At 43.0% G+C, this 10,266-nt stretch overlaps 1 protein-coding gene across 2 annotated transcripts; it reads left to right on the top strand.

Annotated features, from left to right (window-relative positions):
- Nucleotides 1-59: 59 nt before the first annotated feature.
- patz1 (POZ/BTB and AT hook containing zinc finger 1) lies at nt 60-9,802 on the top strand. 2 transcript variants are annotated; one of them, XM_087801225.1, is made up of 6 exons: nt 60-2,082; nt 3,400-3,463; nt 3,570-3,741; nt 4,364-4,522; nt 5,627-5,833; nt 6,579-9,802. In XM_087801225.1, the coding sequence occupies exons 1-6, from the start codon at nt 923-925 to the stop codon at nt 7,055-7,057; spliced, it is 2,241 nt and encodes a 746-aa protein (XP_087657351.1). In that variant the 5' UTR covers nt 60-922; the 3' UTR covers nt 7,058-9,802. The 2 variants fall into 2 exon arrangements, with proteins under 2 accessions (XP_087657351.1, XP_087657352.1); XM_087801226.1 differs by lacking the exons at nt 4,364-4,522; nt 5,627-5,833.
- The last annotated feature ends 464 nt before the right edge of the window (nt 9,803-10,266 follow it).

The raw sequence follows: 10,266 nt of genomic DNA, 5'->3' as shown, positions 1-10,266 counted from the left end.
TACTGTCAGTCAATTGGGTTCATCTTGTGTTTTTTTTTTTTTAATGTACTTCTATAGAAAAAACAACTTTAAAGCGAAAGACTTCATTTAAGGAAGGCTGTAAAACAAATGTGACTTGTTGACGAAACAAAATGCACACCTGAATGAAACTAGTTTATTTTCCGGTGGCTTTTCTGGTCAACCACACGGTATAATCAAATGAGTAACAAAGTTGGGTGTTAATCAAAAAAAGTGTTACACATTTTGGATATATTTTTTTTTTTTCCAAGTTTGCTAAAATTCAATTTGTTCCTCCAAGTTTATATTTAGGTTGACTCAGGCGTTTTTTAATTCTACATTGTAATATAGTGTAAAAATCTCATGCTTTTACTGTGAAGGCACATCGACTCTTGAATCGAACACCTGCTCCTTAAATATTAATAGTTTAAGATGAAACTTGAACACGTGATCAAGTGACATGAAGTGTCAAGAGCTCGAGGGAGGAAAGAGGTCGTGGTGAGTTGGGGGATGGGGTGCGGGGGGGCTGGGTTGATAAACAGGAAGAAGACGGTCCTTTATTTTGGTCACATGTAGAAAGACCCCCCTCAGTGAAAGTCTCACTGTTTCACACCAAGCGACGTTCGCAAAAATAAAAGTCCGATCTCTGATCCAAACCCCGCGGATGACAAACAAAAACAAGCGCGACCCCCACCCCTCCAGAAACCAGGGGTCAAAGTTCACAGGAAGCTGGGGGGCTGCCATTTTTTTTTCCTCTCCACCGCTAGTTGCTAACGTTAGATGCTAGTACGGCGGGGAGGGGCGGTTGGTTTTTTTTTTTAGGGGGATTTTTGTTGTAGCTTAGCTGCTGGTTCTGACACCACAACACACGGCCGCCGCTTCTCCACCGACTCCCGCCGCCGACAGTCGTTTTTATGAATCCGGTATGGAGAAAGTAGCGGAGCCGTCCTGGACTTCTTCGTACACCTACCAGGTGAGCAAGCACAGCGCCGAGATGCTACACAACCTCAACGTCCAGAGGAAAGATGGAGGCAGGTTCTGCGACGTGATCCTGCGCGTCGGCGAGGAGAGCTTCCCCGCGCACCGCGCGGTGCTGGCCGCCTGCAGCGAGTACTTCGAGTCGGTGTTCGGCCGCCAGACGACGGGGGAGGAGGAGGACGCCCGCGAGCTGGAGATGCACACCATCAGCGCCAAAGTTTTCAGGGACATCCTGGACTTCGCGTACACGTCGCGGATCGTGGTGCGGCTGGAGTGCTTCCCGGAGCTCATGACCGCCGCCAAGTTCCTGCTGATGCGCTCCGTGGTGGAGATCTGCCAGGAGGTCATCAAGCAGTCCAACGTGCAGATCCTGGTCCCCACGACGCGCGGGGGTGGGGGGAACGCCAGCTTGTTCCAGGCCACGGTGGTGGTCCCGGAGCCGGAGAGTTTGCAGGTGAACGGACAGAGCCTGGTCCACGACCCCGTGGCTCTGCTGGACCAGTCCGGGGGGGACGCGTCCATGCCGGTTTTACGGCCCGTGGACGGGTTGTCGCCCGTGGCGGACATGACGGATCACTTCCAGCAGGATGGTTTTTCTTCCCCGGAGAGCAAGAGGATCAGGGGGAGGCCGAAGAAACCCGGGGGCGCGGAGGAGGAGCAGCAGCCCCTGCACTTGACCCACAGCACCCCGAAAGAAAACGGGCTGTTCCCCTGCAGGACGTGCGGGAAAGCCTTCACGGAGGCGTCCCGGCTGAAGAACCACGAAGCGCAACACGGAGCCTCGTCCGCCGCCGCCGCCGGTGACAGCATGTCAACAACACCGGTCACGTCGCTGCTGGAGAACGGGGGTCAGCAGCAGCTCGACGGCGGGCGCAAGAGGGAGAGGACCCGGAGACACGTGGGCTGCGACATCTGCGGGAAGGTGTTCCGGGACGTGTATCACCTGAACCGACACAAGTTGTCGCACTCCGGGGAGAAGCCGTACGCGTGTCACGTGTGCGGGCTGAGGTTCAAACGCAAGGACAGGATGTCGTACCACGTGCGCTCTCACGACGGATCCGTCGGGAAACCGTACGTCTGTCAGAGCTGCGGTAAAGGGTTTTCCCGGTAGGAAAATATAAATAAATACCGTTGTTATTCGGGGATCTTAAATTAACACGTATTCAACTCTAAATGGCAAAACGTACATTTTTGATTCAACCTCTAGTAAAAATATACTTCTAAGATGATTTACTTCTTTGCAGCGGTCTTTAAAATACAGTTAAATGTCTCTATATTGTACTGTTAACGTAAACAAACATTGCATATGTCGCCACCTAGCGCCACGGAGGCGAAACTACACAATCCTTTCTTCCTTTATCCCTTTATTTTTATCCCTTTTGAGACATTTGTTTTGTTTTAGCAGTTCACATTTAAAAGAGTTAACATGCCAACCTTATATTTGGACATACTGTGCAAATATTACAAAACAATAATACTTGAAAATATTGATAAATACAATAATAAAATTGTTTAAGAAATAATAATGATTAATATCGGTGTAAGAATATTTTCGATACACCGATATATTGCACATATACTGCGCTATATTGTTACTTAATTTTTAGTTTCACTTTTATTTATATTCATTTATTCTTCCATTTTTATTGTTAATATTTAAATCAAGTGTTTGCAAAATAAAATACTTCCCACATCATAATTCGATTTATAAAATCAAATATTGACAGCTTTTTTTTTGTCTTTGTGTTAAAATTAAATTATGGCCGCTAAATGACATCAGTCATCATGTCCATGATGGAATCCCGCCAAATCCAGGCGATGACTTAGGACGAGAGAATACAGTTGACTCCTAAAAGCAGTTGTTTGGACATATTTTGGTTTCAAAACAAATTAAATCGGTTACGACTTCATCAAGAGTCATGTGGCCTGTAAAATCTGCAACTCGACAATACTACAAATATATCCTTGTTCCGAAAGTATCACAATATAATGTATCTACTGGCCACTGTATCCTAATGCTTAAAGTGTAACAATATTCTTGCTAATACACACCCCTAGACATATATTAACCATAATCTTAACACCAAATTTTGTTTATAAGCGTGATATATGTTAATTTTTCCCAGTGTTATTTTGATATTATTGACATTTTTAGTTGACTTATGTCACTGGGGGGATTCCTAACCTCCCGGTCTTGGGCTCTGGGCTGATAGATACTGTGAGTGTTTTGCTCACACATAGATGATGACGACACATTTCTAAGAATTATGAAGATAGCAACCCGAACCCAGATAAGCGGTAGTAAAGAGACGAAGAATTGCTTGTGTATAAACTTTATCTAATCGTATATAATTAGATGTAGAAATATATACATGAGAGTTTTGGATGAATCATCTTTTTATAATTGATATTTTACTGTTTCAGACCTGACCACTTAAACGGACACATCAAACAAGTTCATACAACTGAACGACCCCACAAGTGCCAGGTAAAATTAACTTTTTTTTTTTACTCCTCCATGACATTCCTCGAAAACACAAACTTCCATCTGCTCATAGAAAGCATGATATAGATTCTTGTTGTTGATGTTTCAGATCTGTAATGCCTCTTTTGCTACAAGAGATCGTCTGCGGTCTCACCTCGCTTGTCATGAGGACAAAATACCATGCAAAGTGTGTGGCAAGTTCCTGCGAGCCGCCTACATGACGGACCACCTCAAGAAACACAGCGAAGGGACTCACAACTATTGTGACATTTGCAACAAAGGTACAACTTCCTGTTTGTCGTTCGACCCATTTTCAGGTCCACGTGAGACTCACTTCTGACTTGATGACCGGTTCTTGTTTTTGAAGGTTCAAATGGCGATCGATCATTTGAAGTGTAGCTTTAGCATAGTTCTATGTGTTGGATTTGGCAAATTTGCTCCATTTACTGTGGCTAGCTAGCGTCAAACACAGATGGTCAAATTATTATTTTCTTTTTTCTTAAGAAAATCTTTTGGAATTCTCACTTGGTTTCTACTCTGTGTGTCTTTCTAAATTGATAATTTATTTTCAAACACCCCTACATTCAAGAGCTTTTGGTTATCAGAAAAACTTCTTTAAAAAAACAGCGCTAGCTAGCATTGGCTAATAAACTAACACTAGCTCAAACTGTGCCGTTTTTACCTCCACGGGATACTACACTTGTTTAAAACATCCTTGTTTTCTTTACTTCTGTTTGTATTTATGGACATTAGGAGAACGGTTAAAATCTATAACTCTTGGTTCTTTGACTCGTTTTCATTACAAAGTCATCAGTTGAAGGACGAAGCGCCGGCTGGGATGAGATCGGCTCATAGAGCTTCTGGTTTTGCCCAACTGCCTTGTTCTGTGTTCTTCTGGTGCAGGTTTCTCGACCGCATCCTACCTTAAGGTGCACATAAAGACACACCACGGCTCCGCACTGCCGCCTTCCGCCACCTTACACAGCTTCCCCGAACCGAGGGGGGAGCTTCAGATGCACAACGGCACTCCTTACCACATGGGACGCCAGTGCTCGGTGGAAGGCAAGCAGCCGCCAAAACTGTCACCTGTCGGGCTCTCACCTGCTCTGCTGCTACATCTGCTTGTTCGAAGCACGTCGGCGTCGGCTGGGCCCAGCTTTGCACTTTGCCGTGGTTGTGTTGTGAGCCCATTGCATGTGGACCTTAAAATCAGAGCGGTAGTTTTCAGTAGCGTTTATATAGTTTTAGCCATTTTAATCTATAAATTTGGCACTAGGGTATTTGATAACATCATGAGAGTACGCCAGAAAAGGAGGTCATTAGTTTGTCTCAATATATGGTCAATGTTAATGGTGTATGAAACCATTTATACATTAATTTGGTTGTTGCAAATGCTGGGAGATGGTTGCTTCCGTTATTATGTTTTATTTTTGTATGCCTATGCTGCATGACGTCAACAGCGTACATTCATCTTGTCTTGTATCGCTTGAACAGCAGCTACCAAAAATATACCTGTTGCATGCTGTGTTTACCTGCAGTGTTGTGTCTGCAAAGAAAACACTTATATTCTTATTATTGTATAAGGACAATGTGCAGTTGCATTAATAAGAAGGCTGCACCAGAACTAATAATTAATGAATATATGAAAAAACAAACGTATAAAATTAATATATACAGTATAAAAAGAATGAATAATTTGCCAAGTATTTAAAATGTAGCATTTCTGTTTTAATTCACGGTCGCACTAGAAAGTGAATATTTGGCATTTTGGTTATAGTTTAGGTTATTATTTACCTTTACTTTCTAAAGTTCAATAAATCAATGGATTTTTTTTATTTTTAGATACAGATTTCCAAGGACTTTTTTTTTAATTCGATCACATTTTGTCAGATTTGTTTTAGTTTGTCTTTAATTTACTGTAAAGCTAAAGTCCAGCTTCAGGTTATTTCTTAGTTGTTTGTTGACTTAAGAGAGTTTGAAGCTTTAATAACCGAGCAGGCTGAGGTTAGTTTGTAAAAAATCATAATTTAAAGAAGAGCTTCCGCTGCAATGCTTGCTTGTCGGCATGTTCTGTCTACAGACGACTTCTCAGAGAGAAAGTGAAGTTTAATTCTGTCTGCTGGCCTGTCATGTCTGTCCCTCCACCCGAACCATGGGTTCATGTAGACATGTGCGCCAGTCGCCACCTGGTTCTTACCTCAACCGAGACAGAAGTTCGATATCATGGGCTTTCTGGACACCCGGTGCTGTCTCACCCCGGCCCGCCGCACCCGGGCCTGCAGCCTGAGCTGCTGGTGGGGAAACCGGGTGGGACTCCGTATGTCTGGGAGTGTCGCTCTGGTGGGGTGCCCGGCTTCCACGGGCCTGTCCCAGGTCAGTATAGTTTGGCCAAGTTCGGACGTTTTGGAAAAAAGCTGCTTATGCAGAAGCATTCCAGGTGGTTTAGTGAAACCCAGAGAGATGTTCAGAGCAATGTTGTGCTACTTTTGAAATGTTTCTCAATCATGAATTGTGTGTCTTGAAAAACAAACAAATTAAAAAACGCTTTATTGTGTATTGAAATCAGAACTCCCACAGGTTGATGGTCACTTTTTCAGATTTTAGTTGTTAAAAACCACCAACCTCTGTTGAGTACTACGTTTGTTGTGAAAGCATCTTTAGACATGAGCGTATATTATACTGTACACATAAAGAGAACGTACTTGACTTCCTCTTCATCAGGTGCTAGCAACAGTTTCTTATCTCAGATTCAATCATTACATGGGTTTAAATGTATCTTAAACACGAAGTATACGGAATGAAAATATTATTTATTTATTTTTGAACTTTCGGTTGTCCCAACGATAAGGTCATGTCAAGGAAATAGCTGAATCAGCGTGGATGACAACTTTGTGTATGGTTTTAATATATTTATCTCTCTTTGTGTAAACACTGGTCAGAAGGAACTTTATTTTCCCACATCCAAGGTGTTCCAGAAGTCGCCTCTAAACAGTAGATCGATTCAACTTTTTCTATTTTAATGCCAGAAGTCTCCTCTTCCTGCAGACGCACCACACAAACTCGTATGGTTCACACATTTTTCCTCATTTTCTCTTCTGTCTGTGATGTTTCACCACAGACGGGCAGGAGAACCCCGGAAAGTGTCCTCACCTGGAGTCCGAGGAATCCGATCCGTCCTTTGGTGAACTTCCACACAGCGATGATCTTAAATCCCCCCACAAGGCGGACGGACCCGACCCGGATCTGTCCTCTTTAGCCTGCAACGGGTCCTCGGCTGACGTTCTGGGGTCCCCCGAAGGGCCCAAATCCAAGACTGATCCCGAGAAGAAGTTCAACTGCGGGATTTGTGGCCAGGCCTTCCGAACCAAGTCCTACCTCAACAAGCACCAGCACAGAGTACACAAAACTCGGAGTGCCCCGTCCGGGTCCATGTCCGGACTCAACGAGCTGCCGCCCTCCCTCTCCTCGCCCTTCTCCTCCCAACAGAACATGTCTCTGCTCGAGTCCTTCGGGTTCCAGATCGTGCAGTCGGCGTTCGCCTCGTCGCTGGTGGACGCCGACGCCGGTCAGAGCGGGATGGACTTTGGAGGGAAGTGACAGTTTCGCCTCAGCTCAGTGGACACAACAGGATTCTCTCCTTGAAGTTGTTTTTTTCCCCCAACTGCCATATGAAAAGTACTTTTTCTAAAATGAAAAGTCATGAATCAAGTTGAGGTGAGATTTCTTTTTTTTTTCTGACAGCAGATCAGTTTCGCTTTGGCTTTCCGTGGGTTTTGTGTTGGTGAACGCTTAAGTAAGGCAGCAGAGGCATCTTTTACCTCAGAGCGACAAGAGGGCTGACGTCTTCATTTACGGTCCTCACTCCTGTCAAAAATGAAGGATATGATTTAGTGATGAAACTGGTCTCAGCCTCAGGGCATGTTGCTCAACACAGAGGTCTTGTTAATGCAAAGAAGATCATTATAAACCAGGCTTAACTCTCCGCCTTAATTCTGTGAACTTTCAGCTCTTAGAAACGTGTAAGTAATATGTAGAAGCTGGTTTATATTCCTGTCAATCAATTATGAATCTTAATCAGAGAAGAGTCTTTATTAAATTAACCACCTCACAACTGTAACAATCTTAAGGTAGTTTAAAAAAGGAACAAAAATTCCCTTCATTTGTTTTTCTAAGTTCATAGGGAGCTCAGTTCTGTGTTATTTACAACAATATATATTAAAAAAAAAATATTAAAGGACAGGTGATGGGTTCAAGGCCTCTGGAATTTATTTTTGTATCTTTTCAAAAATACATGTCTTACCCTGATAAATTGATTACCTTGGTTAAAAAGATTTCTTCATTTGGAAGGAGAGACTTTTCCATGTGGAGAAGCTCAAGTATCTTAAGTTTTGTTCACGAGTGAGGGATGTAGTGCGTGAGATTGCAACTAAAAGTCAAAAGCCCATCATTTCCTGGTCCATCTATGAGTTTTACTCTCATCTACGTTCACCAACTTTGCGAAGCAACTAAACGTGAAATTAGTTTTATCCGTGTCTGGACCTTTCCCTCAGAGAAGAGTGAGCTTCGACATTTGGGAGATACTCAAAGTAGATCCACGTGTAGAGAAGCCAGTTGAGGTGGCATGGGCACCTTCTTTAGGGAGGTGATCCGGGCCTGTCCACAGGGCAGACCCAGGACAAGTTGGAGACACCATTTCTCCCTCTTGGCCGGAGAACACCTGAAGATGTTTCCGGGCCTATTTTCTCCGGCTGCTGCCTCTGCGACCGACCCCTGATTATATATAGAAGTTGGATGTAAAAAAAAAGAAGAAGTCACACTACTCCACTCGTCTTCTGTCTAAAAGGTTTCATCTCAAGAGACAATCAATCATGCAGGTGATTCTTTTCAAGACCCAGAATAGTTCAAGTGAATCTGTGAACAGTTCCTAGAGTTAAACACGCCCTGAGCCTGTTCTGAAGCCATTTTTGTCAAGTGTGTGTGTGTGTGTGTTTGTGTGTTCGAAAGGGGACCAAGGTCAGACATGTTTGTGTATATATTTTAAGAGTTGTACATTCTATTTTATTATTTATATATTTGTTGACTGTACAGTTTCCTTCTTCCTGTCTAAATTATGTTGCAAGCCGCTGCGTCCCGAGCGACCTCCGGGCCGAACCGACCTCCGGGCCGAACCGACCCGCCGTCGTGTGGTTCTTATCGAACGGAAGCCTCTCCTGCTCACCTCCTGCTGTACGCATCCTTGTGTTTGCACTACTGGACGACCGACAAAAGTGTATCATCGGAGTTCTTGTGTTTAATCATGCAACATTTATCACTTACTCACCTTAACGTGTGTACATATTCAGTCCTTTAGTTTTGATCTGGTTATATTTTAGGATAAACAAATCATGCCAAAAGCTATTTATTAACGTAAGAGTCATGTACGTAGAACAAAGCGGATCAAGTCAGTCCAGATTTTTGTGTCTTTTGTTTTCTTTAACTCTGTCAGCGCATTCCTTCTTTATTTATGTTTTCTCTTTACATTTGTAATAAATGTATATATCCTTCATATGCACATAGTTATAAATATAAATATATGAGATTTATGAACCGACCAAAAGGATCATTGCGCGTCACTGGTGGTGTGTGTACATAACATGGCTGGTTTTTTGTTTTGAGGGCCGCGGACTCGCACCAAAAGCTTATTTTCACAGCTAAAACTATGATGCCGACTTTTTCGACGAGATTGGAATCGTTTTTAATTTTATTGGCATTGTTAGGTGACACCGATTCACAGTAAAATGATGAACAATTGAAATCTTTTTAGTGCTTCAATGGGTGGACCTAATAACTAAGAAAGCGTCCCATTGGTTGATTCTCTAACCTGTGAGGGGAGCTGGTCCAATCAGCTGGACCGTCACAAACTCAGTTTTCTGTGGCTGTGGAATGTCAATAGAGTTGTAATTGTACCGAAGAAAAAGGAGAAAAATGTGATATTTTACAAGAATAATGTGATTTAACTGATGCCATGTGAACACTCGTCACAGAAAATTGCTTTTGGTGTGAGTCGGGGGGTTAAGTTCCGGTGCCGGCTGAAGACTGTCGATCACTGTTCATCATTCCAGCTGCAGAGGGCGACAAGTTTATCTCGTCTGTAGATCTGCACTTGTTTCTATTCCTGAGGTATCGAGGGTCTTCGTGTGATGATTCGGAAAGGGAAGCGGTCGATGTATTTTTTTATTTTTTTTTGTTCCCACCTAGTGTGTGTTTTGCCTTCTCTTCTGTTGGTACTCGTGGCAAGTCTTGGTTCTCCTGCTTCTGGTCTGTTGCAAAGTGCCTTCCAGATTCTGATTGTGCACGGCAGTGGATTATAAAAAAAGAAAAAAACTAAAAAAAAAACTATTCCTCTTTTCTAAAAATGTAGAGTGACTCACACTGACGCTTTTGTATATTAAAACACGTTGTACAATAGTTCAACTTGGTATTTTATCATCACGCTCAAAGGCTTTTACAACATGCAAGCTACACGTTTTGTTATGACGTCTTTGGACACATTTCAGTGTAAACATACTTTTCTATAGATATTTGTTTTTTGTTTTTTTTGTACCGTTATTATTGAACCTCGTCTCGCTTGTTGCTGTGGAGACGAGGTGGAAATAAACTGCAATGAAAAAAAAAATGCTCTGTTTAGTGCTTAAATAAAAGGCAACAGTCGTGAGGGTCGTTGGCACACGACCAACTCCTCTCGTTGTTGAGCAAGATATTTAATATTTCCGTGTGTTACTACATGAGATTTGACTTTGCATTCGTGTTTCTAGGAACATTCTGTT

This window comes from Callionymus lyra, chromosome 10, assembly GCF_982586985.1.
Source record: "Callionymus lyra chromosome 10, fCalLyr1.hap1.1, whole genome shotgun sequence".
Taxonomy (NCBI): domain Eukaryota; kingdom Metazoa; phylum Chordata; class Actinopteri; order Syngnathiformes; family Callionymidae; genus Callionymus; species Callionymus lyra.
The sequence above is the reverse complement of the archived record's forward strand: the minus strand, read 5'-3'. Positions and strand labels throughout refer to the sequence as shown.

Coding starts and splice junctions, on each gene's coding strand:
- patz1 (XM_087801225.1), top strand. CDS start 923: ATGGAGAAAGTAGCGGAGCCGTCCTGGACTTCTTCGTACACCTACCAG. Junction 3,464..3,569: donor AACGACCCCACAAGTGCCAG/GTAAAATTAACT, acceptor TTGATGTTTCAG/ATCTGTAATGCCTCTTTTGC. Junction 3,742..4,363: donor TTGTGACATTTGCAACAAAG/GTACAACTTCCT, acceptor CTTCTGGTGCAG/GTTTCTCGACCGCATCCTAC.